Raw genomic sequence first — 22,105 nt, 5'->3', positions numbered from 1 at the left:
AGGAAAATCCGAGAAGGAGCGTTCTACTCGATGGCAATATTCATCTGAATATAAAAGGGATCTTGAACTTCACATTCGAAAGGGTACCAATGAAAAACGCTTCAAACGTGACCAGCGTGATTATGCAAGTACGTGGAAGGATGATTTGGCCAGACATCAAAGCATTCACCATGATGAGAAACCCTTCAAATGCGATCAGTGTGATTATGCAAGTACGCGGAAGGATAATTTGACCAGACATCAATGCATTCACAGAGGTGAAAGACCCTTCAATTGTGATCAGTGTGATTATGCAAGTATGCGGAAGAATGATTTGACCAAACATCAACGCATTCACCATGGTGAAAAACCCTTCAAATGTGATCAGTGTGATTATGCAAGTACGCGGAGGAATGATTTTATCGTACATCAACGCGTTCACAATGGTGAAAAACCCTTCAAATGTGATCAGTGTGATTATGCAAGTACGCGGAAGAATGGTTTGATCACACATCAACGCATTCACAGTGGTGAAAAACCCTTCAAATGTGATCAGTGTGATTTTGGTTGCGCTGTCAAGAGTAGTTTTATCAGACATCAACGCGTTCACTGCAGTGATGAAAAGCGCTTCAAATGTAATCAGTGTGAATATTCCAGCACTCTCAAGACTAGTTTAATCATACATCAACGCTTTCACAGTGGTGAAAGACCCTTCAATTGTGATCAGTGTGATTATGCAAGTATGCGGAAGAATGATTTGACCAAACATCAACGCGTTCACAATGTTGAAAAACCCTTCAAATGTGATCAGTGTGATTATGCAAGTACGCGGAGGAATGATTTGATCAGACATCAACGCATTCACAATGATGAAATACCCTTCAAATGTGATCAGTGTGATTATACAAATACGCGGAGGAATGATTTTATCAGACATCAACGCATTCACGATGGTGAAAAACCCTTCAAATGCGATCAGTGTGATTATGCAAGTACGCGGAAGAATGATTTGATCAAACATCAACGCATTCACATTGGTGGAAAACCCTACAAATGTGATCAGTGTGATTATGCAAGTAGGCGGAGGAATGATATGATCAGGCATCAACGCATTCACAGTGGTGAAAAACCTTTCAAGTGTGATTTATGTCACTATGGTTGCAATCAGAAAAATAACTTGATCGCACATCAACGCATTCACAGTGATCAAAAACCCTTCAAATGTGATCAGTGTGATTATGCCTGCTCAGTGAAGAATAATTTGATGAAACATCAACGCGTTCATAGTAGTGAAAAACAATTCAAATGTGATCAGTGATTATGTCAGCACGCAGAAGAATAATTTGATCAGACATCAATGTAATAATCACTTGAATTAATAAAATGGATTGTAGTTAAGAATACTCAGCAATTTAAAGGGTCTCTAAAGAAGTCGACGGACCGTTGGAATTTTTTTTTGAAAGCGTCGTTATTGACATCACAATCCCCGGGGGGGGGGGTGAGCAAAACGAAAGTCTTTCCTTGTAGCAAACGCAGCGGGGGTCTCGGACTCTCGCGGGTCAGTACTGGGGAAACGGTGAAGCAAGGCGGCACTCAACCAATCACAAGAGAGGGGAGGATGGGTCGGGTAAGTTTTTTTGAAAAAAAATAATTCAACGGTCCGCCGACAGCGATTCTCCCCCATTTCACCCAAAAACAGTTTCCGCAATTCCCATTTCTCCCAAACTCATTTGTCCCAAAATATTTTTCCCCCAAAACAGCAACATTGGCTATTAATTTCCCTTACAATATCCTCTCGATCCGTGCCTTCCACTGCTTTAATAAACTCGCCGCGTATTTGTGACTTTTTTTTAAAAGTACACTTAAATATTGTACTATTCTTCAGGCTGTATCAGTTTACAATTCTCTTACCAGGATAGAAAAATAATTCGAGAAAGGTTTTTATTTCGGAAGTAGATAATTGTAAACAGTTATTTTTTGGAAAAGTCATATTATAATTCGAGAAAGGTTATTTTATTTTTGAAGAAGGTAATTGTAAACAGTTATTTTTTGGAAAAGGCATATTATAATTTGAGAAAGGTTATTTTATTTCGGAAGAAGATAATCGTAAACAGTAATATTTTGGAAAAGGCATATTTTAATTCGAGAAAGGTTATTATATTTTGGAAGTTGATAATTGTAAACAGTATTTTTTAGGAAAAGGCATATTATAATTCGAGAAAGGTTATTTTATTCGGAAGAAAATAATTGAAAACATTAATTTTTTTGGAAAAGGCGTAACATTGTTAAACCATTTCCAAAATATTACTAACCTAAGTCTAACCAAACGAAACAAAACCTAACCTAACCTGACCAAATACTATTTAGTTTAAATAATCAACTTTAACCTAACCAAATTATCCATATCTGACCTAGTTCTTTTTGAGTTCATATAACCCAGCTGGGCCAGCTTACACCATAATAAACAACTATAGTTTTTCGCGTTTACGAGAACCGCTGTATCGGTAATTGCTGTAATGGGTAAACTGCCATTTCGGGAACCGCTATTTAGAGAACTGTTGTTATGAGGACCGCTATTATGAAATCCGCTCATAAGGGAACTGCTCATGTGAAGGCTTCCCACCCAACCCAACCCAACCTAACCTAACCTAGCCTAACCCAACCCAAGGCAAATTTTTTATAGGTCTATTTTATTTCTATAGGCTAAAATTAAATCTCAACTTCTGGGCTTGGGCGAAATGGGAAAAAAAAAAATCTTTTGGGCGAAATGGGACAAAAAATCTTTTGGGCGAAATATTCCTTTTGGGTATTATGGGATTGGAGAAAATGGGAACATACCCCGACAGCTTTACAGTCCCTTTAAAACGTGGAAAGAACCATTTCAAAATGTGTTAATTACGCAACGCGTTTTCATTTTCGTTTCACACATTACTGTTCTTGACAACTGTAGTAGATCCTCAGTTGTAAAAGCCTGTCGTTACGGATTAATCACCGAAGAGGCTAGATCGTGTTATAAAATTGTGAAATGTAACTAGCCTAACGTCTTAACGGGAATCTGGTAGTAATGCTATGTTTTGTGTTAGTTCTTTATAAAAAATTAACTATAATTAATAATATTTAAGTAATTATATCTTCGCTATTAAAGAATGATATTGTATCTATAATAATTGATTAATAATTTAATTACGTTAACATCGTCATCACTTCTGGTTTCAGAAGAAACGAGAGAGAATGCAAAATTGTCGCTAAGCTTAACTTTACCCTTGACTTCGTACTTGTGTTTAGGTGAGGTTTAATGGCGGTTCAGTTTTACGCAAAGGTCTAACGAGGAATGAAGTTTGATTAATTTATATATATTTGAGATAGTTGTTTGTTTGTTTGTTCTTTATGACATACACAGTCACAATTAGTTAATTTCCAAACTCGACAAAGCTGCAGGGTTGATATCCGTAACACCAGGAATTCAAAAATTTTCAACTTTCCAATTTTCTGGGCCCTTCTGCTTCAATTAAAGGGGAGGAGATGTTTTCCTGCATTCTTCATTTGTTGTTTATGGGGGTGGGGTTGGGTGTTCAACGTCTTACGAGAGGGGTGAAGATGCAAGACAAACACCTACCTCTTTTCACTAATGATTCAACCTCGCTAACGCTAGACAAGATGTTAGAATGCAGCCAGTTGTGGAGAGTTAAGGCCTTTTAACGGGAACGCGGAGGCTTATAAAATTTCTGAATCAAAAGTGACCGCGTTTGATGGTATGTGTCAATTGAGAGTCAAAATAGATTCTAATCCAAATTTTAATATTCAACATAATATTCCATCGTTTTCATAAATTTTCACAAACTTTTATTAGGGTCAAAATAAAAAAAATTAAAAATTAAACAAAAAAAAATCAAATTTATATCTAAGGGTGGTTTGTACTTTAAAACCTCTATGGAATGTCTCCTTTAAGTTTCAAATTTAGATTTTAAGGGTGTTTGGGTTAAAATCGTGCAGTTATGCACTATAATAATAATGTTCAAAAATAGAAAGTGAAGATTTTAAAAAAATTGAATCAATCCGTCAACCATAATCTAAGTTCTTTTACCATAGTTTCAAGTCAGTTTATCAAAACAGTTTCAAGTTTTTAATTTCTTACGACAAGTTGCTCCTCTTCCATTTTCTTCTTAAGGGTTCAGGTTTCTTTCTCCTTCTTCTCGATTTAAGGGTTAATTATTAATTTTTTATTCTTTTTTCGCGATTTAACTATTTTTTTTCTTTTAATATTTCGCGCACTCGCGCTCCTTCTCTTCTTAAAATTAAGGGTTTAAAAAAGTCTCCGAGTTTCTTTCCGAAAAATTAAGGATTCAAATTGATGAAAAATAAAGGTATCAAAATGAATAAAATAAAATCTCCGATTCTCTTCCGCAAAATTAAGGATTCAAATTGATGAAAAATAAAGGTATCAAAATGAATAAAATAAAGGTATCAAAATGAATAAAATAAAGGTATCAAAATGAATAAAATAAAGGTATCAAAATGAATAAAATAAAGGTATCAAAATGAATAAAATAAAGGTATCAAAATGAATAAAATAAAGGTATCAAAATGAATAAAATAAAGGTATCAAAATGAATAAAATAAAGGTATCAAAATGAATAAAATAAAGGTATCAAAATGAATAAAATAAAGGTATCAAAATGAATAAAGCAAAAGTATCGAATAAAAATAAAGGTTTCGATTTAAAATAAAATCTCCGTACTTCTAAGGATTTCTTAAGGATGAGCCGACAGGGTTTCGTTAATAAGTTCAGGTATCGACTGAGGGTGGGACAGGAGGGACTTCGTATATATAACTTCTAGTTTCTCGCAAGGATTTCTGGTACAATGACGTTTGTTGATTGACTTTGGTTTGGCGAATAGTGGACCATATTTATGACGTAGCTGGGCGGATTCATGTTATCAACGAATAGGCAAAACTTAGTATCAGTACATTTCCACGGAACGATCTACGATCAACCATATCCGATCCGCAATCAGCATCCGTGAAGACGTCTAGCTGTTTTCCAGTTTTGTTATATTCTATTGCGAAATGTTTAGTGGCATTCAAATAACGTAACGCATGCTGCATGCCAGAATAATGTTCTCTGGGCGGCTTTTTACAGAACTGACTCAAATAGGTGGCGGCAAACGCTAAATCGGGTCGGGTATGTGGTGCTAAAGATAGCAGACCGCCTATCACACGTCTATACTTCTGGCTCTGTTTTTCACCTAGCTCTTCACCTTCTTCGCAACTTTTATACTTGGTGCCCAAGCAAAGGGGCGTTGTTACACTTTTCGAAGTGTCCATACCCATTTCTTTAACTAGTTCGCTGCTATACAAAGATTGATCCAAGGATATTGAGTCCTTCGTTCTTTTTACCCGTATGGAAAGAATATGGTTAACGGAACAGGACATTTGGGCGCGGACATTTAGGCGCCGGTCATTTAGGCACCGCCACTTAGGCGCCGGGACAGTTAGGCGCCGCGACATTTAGGCTCCGCGACAATTTGGCGCCGCGACATTTAGGCTCGGCGACAATTTGGCACCGAGATATTTAGGCGCCGAGACAATTAGGCGCCGCGACATTGCCGTTAAATTTTCGTGAAAGATTTGAGATATTTAGTAAAGGAACATGACAAGTACTTTTAGGCTTATATCCTTTTTATTCAACTGACATCAGAGTTCAACCATGTTGTTGTTTATCTTCATTGACTTCCCAAAATAATGCCTTTTCCAAATTATTGTTTATCTTCTTTGACTTCCCAAATAATATGCCTTTTCCAAGATATTGTTGTTTATCTTCATTGACTTCCCAAAATAATATACCTTTTCCAAAATATTGTTGTTTATCTTCATTGACTTCCCAAAATAATATGCCTTTTCCAAATTATTGTTAATCTTCATTGACTTCCCAAAAGTATATGCCTTTTCCAAAATATTGTTGTTTATCTTCTTTGACTTCCCAAAATAATATGCCTTTTCCAAGATATTGTTGTTTATCATCATTGACTTCCCAAAATAATATGTCTTTTTCAAGATATTGTTTTTATTTTCATTGACTTCCCAAAAGTATATGCCTTTTCCAAAATATTGTTGTTTATCTTCTTTGACTTCCCAAAATAATATGCCTTTTCCAAGATATTGTTGTTTATCGTCATTGACTTCCCAAAATAATATGTCTTTTCCAAGATATTGTTGTTTATCTTCATTGACTTCCCAAAATAATGCCTTTTCCAAATTATTGGTTATCTTCCTTTGACTTCCCAAAAAATATGCCTTTTCCAAGATATTGTTGTTTTTCATCATTGACTTCCCAGAATAATATGCCTTTTCCAAAATATTGTTGTTTATCTTCATTAACTTCCCAAAATAATATGCCTTTTCCAAATTATTGTTTATCTTCTTTGACGTCCCAAAATAATATGCCTTTTCCAAAATATTGTTGTTCATCTTCATTGACTTCCCAAAATAATATGCCTTTTCCAACTTATTGTTGTTTATGTTCTTTGACTTCCTAAAATAATATGCCTTTTCCAACTTATTGTTGTTTATGTTCTTTGACTTCCTAAAATAATATGCCTTTTCCAAAATATTGTTGTTCATGTTCGTTGACTTTCCAAAATAATATGCCTTTTCCAAAATATTGTTGTTTATTTTCATTGACTTCCCAACCTAGGTTAGGTTATGTTTTTTTTATTATTTTAGGATTGTTTTGTAAAAACAAGTAAGGTTTCGTGTCCTTTAATGGGGATTGCGAACATAGCCTTGCAGTGACGCACAGGGACAATACACGGGTTGCCAAATTGAGAGGTCATTACGGATTTTTAGAAGAAATAATGGAAAAATTATTGGCACGTAAATGTCTCGACACCTAAATGTCGCGGAGCTTAAATGTCACGGTGCCTAAATGTCGCGGCGGCTAAATGTCACGGCGCCTAATTGTCACGGCGCCTAATTGTCTTGGCGGCTAAATGGCGGCGCCTAAATAACCAGCGCCTAAGTGGCGGCGCTTAAATGTCACGGACCGCCGGGCACTGAATCATTATCAAAACTGTTGATTACGAACACTTTGATATACTATTAGACGCTAATTCGACTGTAAAAGTTGCTTGGGATAACTTTAATTTTTGTATCTATGAAAATTAAGTAGTTGACACAAAACTGATCTCTCAGATCCTTCCCAGACATTTTATATGTCAAGTGACCTACTATTTAATCGCCGCTATACCTTGCAATCTTCTGTTTTGCAAAATTGTTCTTACGCAAAACCTCTAGTAATGCATTTCGTCACCTGTTTCTAGCCGAATTATAGCTTTAACAAGTTGGGAAAACCAAAATATTACCTCTCCGAGTCAAGACGACTACTTACAAACTTATTTACCCAGATATGGAAATGTTTCTTAAGTTAAAATTTATGAAATATTAAAGCAGTATACAAAGCATAGCAAATTTACTGTAAATCAGACGACATTTTACATCCAATAATGATATACTTGTACACATTAAAATCATCCGATGGGGGAAAAACGGGAAATGAAGAGATAAAACTTTGGAGGGATATTACCTTTACGTGTTTGTAAAGGCCCAATTTTCTACTCCTCAACTGTATGCCCTCTATGTTCAAAGCCATATTCACAACAGGGTTGGCATGTAAACACTATCCTCTCGTTTCACCTCAACGATTTTCTTAGTTTAACAACATGACTTAACGTTACATAACACCAAAGCTTATTTGTGGCTACACACACTGAAAGTAAATGCGTACCATAAAAAGCATGAAAACACGAAGCTATTATCCGATTACGATCAGACCTTTCACTGGTCTGGGCTGCGTTCAGCAGAGCTCACCAAAAAAGACAGCGGATTTTGGAAATGTTTACCGGTGAGCTCTGTCGTCATAGCTTTTCTCCGGTCATCGGCGTTTTATAAATGACGCTAGCGCAATAAAGCGTGCAAGGTACCAAGGCTTAACAAAAATTGTAGGATAACATATTTATAGAGATAGATAACAACTTTTATAATTAAAATTAGAAAATAATATATCTCTTAAAATTCTCGCGTGATCAACTGGTTTCACGCCAATTAAATAGCTATAGTCCCATAAAGATATTTGTATTAATTCCTCCATGGTTTTTTCGCCAAACTGAGAACTACGCGTTTTACGTCACGTTATCCAAAAAGCCGACTATTTTCTTTGAAGACCGCGCTAGCTCAGCGCTAAGCACCGTGACGCCAAAATTCAAAAACAAAATCCCGTTATGTAGGACACTGCTAGCAGCGCTGGGCTCTGCTGAACGCGGCCCAGATTTCCACCATGATTATAAAATCTAAGCCTAATTATTTAAAAGTGTATTTAACTTTCGGCTCACTCTGAACCGTTAATGTCTCTGCATACAGAAACGAAAACCAAACCCAAACGTTTACTTTTTGGTTCACTAGGCCTATTGACAAACAAAAGTTCATTTGACCAACATAGCAGCGTTGAGTTTGTATTCACTGTGACTTTAGAAAGGATTATGCTATAAACAGATGTAGTATAGCTTAAGTAATATATAAACATCCATTTTAAATAATAATATTAAATACAATCTTTGGAATATCAAAATGAAACGGAGCTTTAAAGCTACAAAAGTACTAAATGCATCATAATTACGAAAAATATTTCCACATATTCATTTTATATTATGGAAAACGGGAATATTAAGGTTCTGTAGGATTTCTTTACACATCAAAACAAAACGAACTTCTAACGCAGCGCACTAGTGTTACAACGGACGGACACATATAGACAAACACATAGACTGCTGTTTTACCCTTTCCGTATTAATTTTGAGTTGAGAGACATGATTATCTTAAATATTAAAATAAATATAATTAATATTAAATATTTTGTTCGATAGTTGTTCGCCTTATTGAGCGTTACATCGTTTTGAAAAAGAACAATTAAACATTCTTGAGAGACTTGACTAATATTGGCGTTTGAAATGAAGCATACGCCGGTTGCTTCGCCTTCATCAAATAGGTAGTATATAAGGGTGTCGAATCGCAGCTATGGATAAGAACAGCGCAATTGCGTGAACCTTTGGTGGAAGCCCCACCATTGGGAGGCCGGACGTTTCTCGTAACTCTGGCCGATCGCCGCGTATGTCTTAACCTTAAGGAGTAGAAGCCAGGTGTACAGACTGGTGTCCATGTGGGATGGACAAAAACAAAGACCATGTGGGATGGACAAAACAAAGACCAGAAGATGGTGGTGTTAGAAGCCAGGTGTACAGACTGGTGTCCATGTGGGACGGACAAAAACAAAGACCAGAAGATGGTGGTGATAGAAGCCAGTAAGTACAGACTGGTGTCTATGTGTAATGGACAAAGACCACAAAATGGTGGTGTTTGAAGCCAATAAGTACAGATTGGTATTCATGTAGAATAGACAATTGACTAGTCAGATGAAGTAATAGTGGCCAGTTGATTTGTGGATAGATTCAAGTTTTGAAATTTCCGGGAACTGTGAATACGGTCCGGAAATAGCGAACACATTTGCTTCAATTCGGAAACTGCGAACACGGTCCCCTGGGGTGTAAGTCAATAACAACAGACAGACACACACACACACACACAAACACACACACACACACACACAGACACGTCGAAATTAGAACCTCTCCGTGACATACGTCACTCGGAGAGGTAAAAATGATCACAATTTGCCCAAATAAAGTATAATTTAGTATAGAAAACCTTCTCAGTGTCGACATTTCTACATGACATTTTCGCAATAGTTATTGTTGGGAAAAATTGCAAAATATAGCTGACGCGATATTATAAGTTAAGTCTGTGGAATAGAGAGCAAAACCTTGCTCCTAAATACGATAAATATCAGACCTATGACGTGGCGTTTGAAGCTAGAAATTTGAATTATGGATTTAATTTCACGCGTCATACGTCGACATTGAACTGAAATTTAGTGTCCTTCTGATCTGTACAACTCTGTTTAGTTCCCCGGATTTACGTTTGATTTCTTGGAGCTAAGCTATAATTGTGACGCAGGTGAAACGTCATACATTGGATCACAATTTGGTCCATTATAGCTTCGCACCTTCAGTTTTATATTTGTCTTTTTTCTTGACATATTAAACTATGCAAGCTGGCTTTGCTATTCAACTCCAATAACGTCTTTAATCTTGTGCATGGTTTCCCATTCCTGGAATTAATCAATTAAATTAATTTCTATTTAATACAGAAATTGAGCGTGAATTTCCCTGAACTGAGGATTTAGAGCTAAAATTGAAATCAAGACAAACACTGGTCTTTTCGATGGAAATTATACATTTTCAGTCACTTGATCATAGACGCTCTATTGATCGCAAATAGCTAAGTTAACCTGTATTAAGTATATAGGATGTTTTGTCAAACTTACTTCCTAGTTTCTTTGTGATTTAGTAAATAAGTGTTCGAGGGCAATTGATAAGTTGAGGGGTATGAACATGCAATATTAAATGTCACTGGAAATTAAGCAGTGCAGTCAGTGCTTGAAGATGTAGAGTGGGTTTGAATATCCGTATTGACATAATTCTGAGAATATTTTTCCAAAGCTTTTAAGAGTATTGAAACTTCAAAGTAATATTGATAATTTAAATAAATAGCTGGCGACTGACGTCAATTTCAATCTGTTACAAATTATGATGAAAATTTCTATTAATTAACTCTAAATTAATGCTCTAATAAATTTTAAGTATTCATTTAACTCTAAAGCTCTGACTCTGGATAAGGATTCACTCTCGGTTTACAAGAAAAAAAACTAAGTTTTATTAGGTATCTTTACATTACAATAATCAAAGAGCATTTGTTGGTACAAGTCACAATTTCTTGCAACATTTTTTTGTTTTCGATGCGTGGGCTCCCGGTGGAAATCTGAAATTACCGTAATTTTCAAAAACATTAATTTACCGGATTGGGATAAATAAAATTAGCTTTCGGTTGGTAATTTATTTTAGAGACTTTCAGAAATATTTTCTTTTTTTCTCCTTGCACAATAGTTCTATTAACTCTACAAAAACATTTATTTTCTGGGATACTTTAAAAGTAAAAAAGGCTTAGTTACAAATAAATAAATGTAAAAACTTAAATTTAAATACATAAATTCATTCAAATCATTAGCTACATTACTGTTCTAGCTGTTATGTTTAGTTACGCGACTGCTTTTCCCTTTAAAATTATATAGGAAGGCAAGAATGAAACAGTTTTAATTAATATTATTATTATTATTATTATTGTTGTTATCAATACGTTTTGCAAGATGGTAACTGATTAAACTAAAACCTTTCCTACACATAATAACTGGCTTGTAAACAAAAATCTGTCGAAATAGGTTGAGCTTTAGGGCAGTCAATGACAAATTAGTATTTTTTTTCAATCGATGTGTCTTTGCGAAAAATGTTTTGCAAGGTTCTGTTGGGCCAAATTGTTCTTACGCAAGACCATTAGAATGCGTTTTATCATTTGTAACTATATAATTTTAAAGGCCATCTCAATTTAGTAAAATACAGGATAATTTGGTCGCTAAAGGTTTAAGTCCTACTATCTATATTTTCGGATCTAGTTTTCGCAACAGTTAAATGTTATAATATACTAAACGATTGTATAGTATCTTATCTGTTTCTCTTATCCATCAAAACTTGCTAAGGATAACGATAATAGCTGCGTCATGGGGAGGGGGTAGCTTTGTAAGCAAGTTATAGGCTTAGTGTGGACATCCCATTTGTACAAAAAACTTCGATTGTTATTAAATACATTAAAACTCACTTATCAAACATCTTTTAAAAATATTCTTCCTTTTTCGATCTTCGGCTACTTTCGCTTGGTAAAACACTATTTCATGTCGGAATTTACAGAACCACTTTTTTCGGGTGAGGGGGTGATTTTAGTTTTTATTTCACAAAGGAAGTTTTATTAGTTATGTGTTTCATTTTTGGAGTTCTATTGATTTAGACTTTCAGTACAGTTTAATTTCCTTACTTTTAACTTCAACATAAATGCAATGAATTCATTCAAATTTACATAAATGCAAGTAATATTTCGTTTTATAATTAACAGCAGGAGTCCATGGGGGTTATGTACAGTACTTCTATTAACAGTAAGCGAAGTGACAAAATGAAAGTCCGTGTTGATTACTTAGTTAAATCAAGAAGTTATATTAGTATCTCAGAGAGAAGGTATAAGATGCCTTTGTATTCGCGCACCATAGTCCCAGTCCCCCTTTCAAAATACAAGGGGGGGACGTAAAAGGAGGCGCCGGGCTATTTCGCCTCTCCTCAGTCGGAAAATATGACTGTAATTTTCATCACTCGCGTCGTCGCGCTGACGTGAGTTTTCAAGAAGCAATGAGATGCTGGTTGTAATTTAGAGACGGGGATTGACTCCGGACCTACGTTTGGACTGGAGATAAAGCTGGAAATCTGGCGAATTTATACCTTCTCTCTGAGATACTAGATATAACTTCTTGGTTAAATACATTGCTAAACAGTTTAAACTCACGCGAAGTTTCAGAATATTTGGCAATCAGATATCTAGTGTTTAGTTGAAAAGTTTTATAAATAATTTTCGAATTATCAATAAAAAATGCGAGTGCTTCATTATTTCCAAGAGTAGCACGCCTAATGAAAGGGCCATTCCATAAAAGAACATCATAAAAAGGGATTTCAAAGCCAAGTAATTCAGGGTCTCAGGCGCTTTTGGTGGTTTTGTCCATTTCAATTTCTCCTCTAAAATATTGGGTTCCATCTCTAGATTATTCAAAGCCTGTGTTTCAAATAAAATTTGAAATCTAAAAAGGTAGAATAAATGTTAGGGTTTCCATTCTTGGGCATCGAAAATTCGGATATGAATATGAAGCTTACGCCAATGTGATGTATTCGCTGAATATCTTGTCCTCTGTCGTGATCGTGTCAGGTATTCCGAAATACAAATATTCCGAGCGAATTTTGGATGAGTAGAAATTAAAATCGTTCATATTTGATTCGACATTTTTAACCAAGTTCTCGGTGTAGGCTATCCCATTAAAAACTCTCAGGCCACTTGCGATGAGTGCATTTGGCCTCTCTTCTGTCCACAGGTCGTGTAAATATGTTTTGCTTATATCGACCCAATGTACAAGTATCTTCGGTGTTTTCGAAACATCCTCCAACCATTTCAAGATTTTTCTATCTCGTTCGTTCTGTAATATGAACCGTAGAATTGTAATAAAATTTGAGTGGGAAAACATCGAAGCAACACATGGAATTCTCGTGGTGCATCGATGATTCTTTGATATCCATATTGACGTCACTACTGCCATGAGTGTACTAAAATACCCGCCCACATCTCAGTCCCGTCTTCAACACAGTGAAGGTGGGGACATAACGATTCCCAGTGTTGCTTCGATTATTCCTTGGTTTACTATTAATTCCTCAATCGCATTTGTTAAGTCTTAATGGTAAATGCTTGGGTCTCAACACTGCACTTACATCTGGTGTTCGGTCGACTAAGTGACTCTGCGAGGGTTCGTATTGAACAAAATTAGGAGTGACGTTGTAGCTAGCAAGATCGTCAATGGTGTCAAGAAAAATGAAGTTAGTTTCGCAGAATTTTGATCGTAAGTGACATCCCATCTCGATGAGAATGAACGTCAATCCAGTCAGCCAAGACATCAACAAGAATATCGAGGACATTGTTCTGATGGATAAGCTACGCGATACGTTTGGAATTTTTAGTTTAGCCAGAATGTAGGACAATTTTTATAATAGTTTTGAACCTTACGTTCTTGTAAGATGAGGGAAGCGATGTTCCAAAGAGTTCTAAAGAACTTGTAAATGGTACTCTCCCGACGCGAAACGTTTATTGAAGAAATTGACTCGTTTCGCATTAATATAATCGATGATACGACGATGCTGAGGAAGAGGCAAAGTATTGTCTGCAAAGTGAAACAAATTAATTTCCGCCTTATTAAAGATGACGGTAATGGTACTTACGATTAAGTCAATGTTTAAAAAGGTGAATGATTTAGTCAGAACGGGTATTGGCCTGGACATGACAAACGAGTCCGCAGATTTAAATAAACCAATGGCAGAAATGTTTACATTATTCAAGTACGTGTTTAAAAAGAACGGTGCCATCACTAAATTAAATCTACCTTCCATGTAAGGTATCTGTGATAAAAACGTCAAATTTCATTTAATATACATTGACATCTTAAATTCACTATAAAACTATGAAATCTCCTATAGAAAGGCGTCGATTGCTACTAGTGAATAGAAAGTCTGCCCAACCAGGGATAGATTTAATTTTAGAAGTAGGAATGGAGAACGGTTAGTATTTACTTCAGTCCACTCATAGCCCAGTATAGAAGAGCCCCTCCTTCCAACACGTAACGAAAAGTTTAAATTATCTTATTGACTCACTTAAACTACGTTTTGATGACGTAGCTGACGGGGACGGCGAAAAATTCCTTTTTACCTCTGTCGCTTTGACCGGCCTCTTCTTTCATACCCCTCCGTCCCGAGGAAAGGGGTCCGGGACTTTGACGCGCGCCCAGATGACTTTGTTCTCCATTCCTACTTCTAAAATTAAATCTATATCTGAGCAAACTAATTCATGGAGTTATTTGTAATTAATTACACATATACTTAAAAACTTAAGTGTCTAGTTACATACCGACTCAAAAACAGCGGCGTTCATTCCCATATGAATCCGCTTTCTTTTTATACTAAAATAAAAATTTTGCGTTAAATGATTAATTGTAAATGACAAATGCGTCCCTTCTTCATACCATCCAAACCCAAAAATTCGTCTTATAAATTCCATTTCTTCAACGTATTTTACGTGATGCGCATGAATTTGAGAGATGGAAAAAAACTGAAAAATACCAAGGCTTATTTCCAAAGATGTATTAACGAGATTTAAATCGTATTCAATAACAGTTTAATTTTAAGGCTATGTTTTAATTAATTGAACTGCATTATGTTCCGACCAAAAATAATGTTACTGTTAATTTCTTGAGGTTCAAAAGTACACTTACCGAGTCTACTATAATATTGACATTGGTTTCTCCAGTAACCCTTAAACGAAACAGTTTTATTTATGAATTATTAAATCCTGCTGCTAGTTTCTATGTATTTTACTTCTTGATAAGCAATTGTTTATCAAACCTATAAAATGGTTATCAAATTGCTGTTCCCATATTTAGGAAATTGAAAAATCGAAAGTTTTGAAAGTATTCTAGATTATTTATGTTTTAAACTTTTTTATGTAACTGAGAAAGAACCCGCTGAATTTTTAAATCGAAATATCGAATTTAATCTTTCAAGAATTTTCTAAATATTTCATATTTGAGGCATATCCGTTTATATTCGGAACTATACTTACCGGTATTTGAAAACGGCGTTTTCATACATCAGAGTGTAATTTAAAGGATTTATTATTGGCGATAATTTGATTGAATTCGACGAGCACAGTGTCATTATCAACACTTGGTGATGACGGTATTATATAGTATTACTCGGTTTGATTGTAAAAATCAGGGACAATATATAAATGACAAGTTGCCTGGGGATTACGCTGACACGTCAATGACGTATCTCCGATTCTTCTGAACCATTTTATATGTTCAGTGACATTCGATTGATGTTACTTTGCACAATATGTTTCGAAATGTTATGTTTGGACAAATTGCTCTTATAAAAAACATTATTAATGCGTTTCGTAGCAATGTTTTTACCGATAAACGCTTTTAAAGACCATCTCAATTTGGTCAAATGCAGTGTAATTTTGTGGAAAATGTTTGTAGCGTCGACAATTATCTATATATTTTAGCAACAGTAAAAAACATAGTAAGTACTAAACATTAATTTTACGAGGTATTCTTACGAAAGTTAAGGATTGGACTATGTTTTACTCTGTATGCTTAGATCAAATCATTAAGAGTGAAATGGTTCTATTCGTTATGGACCAACAACCTCATACTCTATAGCTTAACGTCCAGTTTTATATGTTTACCATATTGCTCAAGTACATCAACATTGTTATACAGATTAGCCCAGGAATTTAACTCCAATAATATAGCGGTTTTCTCCTTATTTGAAACCAGACTGATGTAAACTATAACGAGCTACGACTCACCTGTCTCCCTATATTTTCATCTTGAATTAGCTTATCCAAAACATTTTGAGAATTTGAAGATTAATTTCTATTTACTAATGACATAGACTTGACTTGTACAATTACAAGTTGGGAAAACCAAAATATTACCTCTCCGAGTCAAGAGGTCTACTACTACAAAGTTATTTACCTAGATATGGAATTATTTCACTTTTTTGAAGAAAAATTTACGAAATATTGAATCAGTATTCCAAGCATAGCGAATATATAGTAAAGCAGACGACATTTTACATCCAATAAGGATAAATCTTGGACACATAGAAATCAGTCAATGGCAAAAAGAACAGGAAATGAAGTCTACGCTTCAGCTGTTTACCCTATATTCTGACAGCTACATTCACAACTGGTTAGCAGTGTAAACACTACCGTCTAGTCTCACCTCAACAATATTCTTAGTTTGCCAACATGAGTGTCAACGTTCAATAATACCAAAGCTAAATTGTAGCTAGACGCACTGATAGTCTATGCGCACCTAAAGAGAATAAAAACTCTGTAGCTTAGCCCTACTATTCTAATTGCCACCATGATCTTTTCTTCTATTATAAAATCTTAACCTGATTATTTAAGAGTGTATTTAACTTTTGGCTCACTCTGAACCGTTGATGTCTCTTCATTTCAGACACGAAAATCAAAACCCTAAGTTTACTTCACCTCAGGCCTCAATTATTTACTCTTTATTTCACTAAGCCTATCGCGGGTAATACTAAATATACACTCCGGAGTTTAGATCTTAGCTTTCTTCATGAAAATAAAAACCAAGGATTATTCTATATACAGATGTAGTATAGCTTAAGTAATATGTAAACAGCCATTTCAAATAATAATATTAAAAAAATCTTTGGAATATCTAAATGAAACAGAGCTTTAAAGCTACAAAAGTACTAAATGCATCATAATTACGAAAAATATTTCCACATATTCACTTTATATTAAGGATAAAGGGAATATTATGGTTCTGTAGGATTTCTTTACACATCAAAACAAAACGAACTTCTAACGCAGCGCACTAGTGTAACAACGGACGGACACACACAGACAAAAACATAGACTGCTTTTTAACTCTTTCCGTATTAATTTTGAATTGAGAAACAAGATTATCTTAAATATTAAAATAAATATAATTAATATTTAATATTTTCTTCGTTAGTTATTCGCCTTATTGAACGTTACATCGTTTTAAAAAAGAACAATTAAACATTCTTGAGAGACTTGACTAATATTGGTGTTTGAAATGAAGCATACGCCGGTTGCATCGCCTTACTCAAATAGGTAGTATATAAGGGTTTCGAATCGCAGCTATGGATAAGAATATCGCAATTGCGTGAACCTTGGCGGAAGACCCCGTCAATGGAAGGCTAGACGTTTCTCGTAACCCTAGCCGATCGCCGCGTATGTCTTAACCTTAAGGATGATGGTGGTGTTAGAAGCCAGGTGTACAGACTGGTGTCCATGTGGGATGGACAAAGAATAGAAGATGGTGGTGTTTAGAAGCTAGTAAGTACAGACTGGTGTCCATGTGGAATGGACAAAGACGAGAAGGTGGTGGCGATTAGAAGCCAGTAAGTACAGAGTGGCGTCCATGTGGAATGGGCGAAGCCGCGAAAGACTAGAAAATGGTGGTGTTTAGAAGCCAATAAGTTCAGACTGGTGTCCATGTGGGGTGGACAATGAACAGAGTTGTTAAACAGGCAATGGAGTAATAGCCTGTAAGTCGAACACAATTTCCGGGACTGTAAATGCGGTCTGGAAATTGAATTCACGTTTGCTCCGATTTGCAAACTGCGAACGCGGTCACGTGGGTGTAACAACGGACAGACAGACAGACACGTTGAAATTAGAACCTCTCCGTGACATACGTCACTCGGAGAGGTAATAACTCCAATAATATAGCGGTTTTCTCTTTATTTGAAACCAGACTGATGTAAACTATAACGAGCTACGACTCACCTGTCTCCCTATATTTTCAACTTGTATTAGCTTATCCAAAACATTTTGAGAATTTGAAGATTAATTTCTATTTACTAATGACATAGACTCGACTTGTACAATTACAAGTTGGGAAAACCAAAATATTACCTCTCCGAGTCAAGAGGTCTACTACTACTACAAAGTTATTTACCTAGATATGGAATTATTTCACTTTTTTGAAGAAAAATTTACGAAATATTGAATCAGTATTCCAAGCATAGCGAATATACAGTAAAGCAGACGACATTTTACTTCCAATAAGGATAAATCTTGGACACATAGAAATCAGTCAATGGCAAAAAGAACAGGAAATGAAGTCTACGCTTCAGCTGTTTACCCTATATTCTGACAGCTACATTCACAACTGGTTAGCAGTGTAAACACTACCGTCTAGTCTCACCTCAACAATATTCTTAGTTTGCCAACATGAGTGTCAACGTTCAATAATACCAAAGCTAAATTGTAGCTAGACGCACTGATAGTCTATGCGCACCTAAAGAGAATAAAAACTCTGTAGCTTAGCCCTACTATTCTAATTGCCACCATGATCTTTTCTTCTATTATAAAATCTTAACCTGATTATTTAAGAGTGTATTTAACTTTCGGCTCACTCTGAACCGTTGATGTCTCTTCATTTCAGACACGAAAATCAAAACCCTAAGTTTACTTCACCTCAGGCCTCAATTATTTACTCTTCATTTCACTAAGCCTATCGCGGGTAATACTAAATATACACTCCGGAGTTTAGATCTTAGCTTTCTTCATGAAAACAAAAACCAAGGATTATTCTATATACAGATGTAGTATAGCTTAAGTAATATGTAAACAGCCATTTCAAATAATAATATTAAAAAAAATCTTTGGAATATCTAAATGAAACAGAGCTTTAAAGCTACAAAAGTACTAAATGCATCATAATTACGAAAAATATTTCCACATATTCACTTTATATTAAGGATAAAGGGAATATTATGGTTCTGTTGGATTTCTTTACACATCAAAACAAAACGAACTTCTAACGCAGCGCACTAGTGTAACAACGGACGGACACACACAGACAAAAACATAGACTGCTTTTTAACTCTTTCCGTATTAATTTTGAATTGAGAAACAAGATTATCTTAAATATTAAAATAAATATAATTAATATTTAATATCTTCTTCGTTAGTTATTCGCCTTATTGAACGTTACATCGTTTTAAAAAAGAACAATTAAACATTCTTGAGAGACTTGACTAATATTGGTGTTTGAAATGAAGCATACGCCGGTTGCATCGCCTTACTCAAATAGGTAGTATATAAGGGTTTCGAATCGCAGCTATGGATAAGAATATCGCAATTGCGTGAACCTTGGCGGAAGACCCCGTCAATGGAAGGCTAGACGTTTCTCGTAACCCTAGCCGATCGCCGCGTATGTCTTAACCTTAAGGATGATGGTGGTGTTAGAAGCCAGGTGTACAGACTGGTGTCCATGTGGGATGGACAAAGAATAGAAGATGGTGGTGTTTAGAAGCTAGTAAGTACAGACTGGTGTCCATGTGGAATGGACAAAGACGAGAAGGTGGTGGCGATTAGAAGCCAGTAAGTACAGAGTGGCGTCCATGTGGAATGGGCGAAGCCGCGAAAGACTAGAAAATGGTGGTGTTTAGAAGCCAATAAGTTCAGACTGGTGTCCATGTGGGGTGGACAATGAACAGAGTTGTTAAACAGGCAATGGAGTAATAGCCTGTAAGTCGAACACAATTTCCGGGACTGTAAATGCGGTCTGGAAATTGAATTCACGTTTGCTCCGATTTGCAAACTGCGAACGCGGTCACGTGGGTGTAACAACGGACAGACAGACAGACACGTTGAAATTAGAACCTCTCCGTGACATACGTCACTCGGAGAGGTAATAACTCCAATAATATAGCGGTTTTCTCTTTATTTGAAACCAGACTGATGTAAACTATAACGAGCTACGACTCACCTGTCTCCCTATATTTTCAACTTGTATTAGCTTATCCAAAACATTTTGAGAATTTGAAGATTAATTTCTATTTACTAATGACATAGACTCGACTTGTACAATTACAAGTTGGGAAAACCAAAATATTACCTCTCCGAGTCAAGAGGTCTACTACTACTACAAAGTTATTTACCTAGATATGGAATTATTTCACTTTTTTGAAGAAAAATTTACGAAATATTGAATCAGTATTCCAAGCATAGCGAATATACAGTAAAGCAGACGACATTTTACTTCCAATAAGGATAAATCTTGGACACATAGAAATCAGTCAATGGCAAAAAGAACAGGAAATGAAGTCTACGCTTCAGCTGTTTACCCTATATTCTGACAGCTACATTCACAACTGGTTAGCAGTGTAAACACTACCGTCTAGTCTCACCTCAACAATATTCTTAGTTTGCCAACATGAGTGTCAACGTTCAATAATACCAAAGCTAAATTGTAGCTAGACGCACTGATAGTCTATGCGCACCTAAAGAGAATAAAAACTCTGTAGCTTAGCCCTACTATTCTAATTGCCACCATGATCTTTTCTTCTATTATAAAATCTTAACCTGATTATTTAAGAGTGTATTTAACTTTCGGCTCACTCTGAACCGTTGATGTCTCTTCATTTCAGACACGAAAATCAAAACCCTAAGTTTACTTCACCTCAGGCCTCAATTATTTACTCTTCATTTCACTAAGCCTATCGCGGGTAATACTAAATATACACTCCGGAGTTTAGATCTTAGCTTTCTTCATGAAAACAAAAACCAAGGATTATTCTATATACAGATGTAGTATAGCTTAAGTAATATGTAAACAGCCATTTCAAATAATAATATTAAAAAAAATCTTTGGAATATCTAAATGAAACAGAGCTTTAAAGCTACAAAAGTACTAAATGCATCATAATTACGAAAAATATTTCCACATATTCACTTTATATTAAGGATAAAGGGAATATTATGGTTCTGTTGGATTTCTTTACACATCAAAACAAAACGAACTTCTAACGCAGCGCACTAGTGTAACAACGGACGGACACACACAGACAAAAACATAGACTGCTTTTTAACTCTTTCCGTATTAATTTTGAATTGAGAAACAAGATTATCTTAAATATTAAAATAAATATAATTAATATTTAATATTTTCTTCGTTAGTTATTCGCCTTATTGAACGTTACATCGTTTTAAAAAAGAACAATTAAACATTCTTGAGAGACTTGACTAATATTGGTGTTTGAAATGAAACATACGCCGGTTGCTTCGCCTTACTCAAATAGGTAGTATATAAGGGTTTCGAATCGCAGCTATGGATAAGAATATCGCAATTGCGTGAACCTTGGCGGAAGACCCCGTCAATGGAAGGCTAGACGTTTCTCGTAACCCTAGCCGATCGCCGTGTATGTCTTAACCTTAAGGATGATGGTGGTGTTAGAAGCCAGGTGTACAGACTGGTGTCCATGTGGGATGGACAAAGAATAGAAGATGGTGGTGTTTAGAAGCCAGTAAGTACAGAATGGTGTCCATGTGGAATGGACAAAGACGAGAAGGTGGTGGTGTTTAGAAGCCAGTAAGGACAGACTGACGTCCATGTGGAATGGGCGAAGCCGCGAAAGACTAGAAGATGGTGGTGTTTAGAAGCCAACAAGTTCAGACTGGTGTCCATGTGGGGTGGACAATGAACAGAGTTGTTAAACAGGCAATGGAGTAATAGCCTGTAAGTCGAATACAATTTCCGGGACTGTAAATGCGGTCTGGAAATTGAATACACGTTTGCTCCGATTTGCAAACTGCGAACGCGGTCACGTGGGTGTAACAACGGACAGACAGACAGACACGTTGAAATTAGAACCTCTCCGTGACATACGTCACTCGGAGAGGTAAAAAGTATGAAGTTAGTACCATGTTTTTTTAGAAGCGATTTTACTTTTTATTATTCAATAATAAA

The 22,105-nt window shown here is 35.7% G+C and overlaps 4 protein-coding genes and 1 long non-coding RNA gene across 6 annotated transcripts in view; 1 reads left to right on the top strand and 4 right to left on the bottom strand.

The window, feature by feature from the left end:
- The window catches only part of LOC149679261 (uncharacterized), a 30,487-nt gene extending 29,107 nt beyond the window's left edge, over positions 1-1,380 (top strand). For both annotated transcript variants that reach the window (XM_089834943.1, XM_089834944.1), the window contains exon 5: positions 3-1,380. In XM_089834943.1, coding sequence (XP_089691069.1) covers positions 3-1,297 — 1,295 coding nt within the window. In that variant the 3' untranslated portion in view covers positions 1,298-1,380. The remainder of the gene's footprint in view (positions 1-2) is intronic.
- Positions 1,381-4,110: 2,730 nt separating this feature from the next.
- On the bottom strand, positions 4,111-5,310 carry LOC149679260 (uncharacterized). Its single transcript, XM_089835815.1, has 2 exons — positions 4,961-5,310; positions 4,111-4,168 (listed from the first exon to the last, which is right to left on the bottom strand). The coding sequence occupies exons 1-2, from the start codon at positions 5,308-5,310 to the stop codon at positions 4,111-4,113; spliced, it is 408 nt and encodes a 135-aa protein (XP_089691941.1).
- A 2,120-nt stretch (positions 5,311-7,430) lies between these two features.
- LOC149679259 (uncharacterized) lies at positions 7,431-8,127 on the bottom strand. Its single transcript, XR_016365718.1, has 2 exons — positions 7,810-8,127; positions 7,431-7,744 (listed from the first exon to the last, which is right to left on the bottom strand). It is a non-coding gene; the product is annotated as an uncharacterized LOC149679259 (long non-coding RNA).
- Positions 8,128-10,844: 2,717 nt separating this feature from the next.
- LOC149679258 (uncharacterized) lies at positions 10,845-13,703 on the bottom strand. Its single transcript, XM_089834954.1, has 3 exons — positions 13,500-13,703; positions 12,894-13,210; positions 10,845-12,820 (listed from the first exon to the last, which is right to left on the bottom strand). The coding sequence occupies exons 1-3, from the start codon at positions 13,701-13,703 to the stop codon at positions 12,571-12,573; spliced, it is 771 nt and encodes a 256-aa protein (XP_089691080.1). The 3' UTR covers positions 10,845-12,570.
- A 38-nt stretch (positions 13,704-13,741) lies between these two features.
- LOC149679257 (uncharacterized) lies at positions 13,742-17,040 on the bottom strand. The gene is made up of 6 exons (XM_089835814.1): positions 15,397-17,040; positions 15,050-15,089; positions 14,801-14,886; positions 14,686-14,737; positions 14,004-14,180; positions 13,742-13,945 (listed from the first exon to the last, which is right to left on the bottom strand). The coding sequence occupies exons 1-6, from the start codon at positions 15,489-15,491 to the stop codon at positions 13,742-13,744; spliced, it is 654 nt and encodes a 217-aa protein (XP_089691940.1). The 5' UTR covers positions 15,492-17,040.
- Positions 17,041-22,105: the final 5,065 nt, after the last annotated feature.

This window comes from Phalangium opilio, unplaced genomic scaffold, assembly GCF_054372755.1.
Source record: "Phalangium opilio isolate 3A_F unplaced genomic scaffold, DU_Popi_V2 ptg000041l_1, whole genome shotgun sequence".
Lineage (NCBI taxonomy): Eukaryota > Metazoa > Arthropoda > Arachnida > Opiliones > Phalangiidae > Phalangium > Phalangium opilio.
Note: the sequence above shows the minus strand (reverse complement) of the source record. Positions and strands in the feature narration are given on the sequence as shown.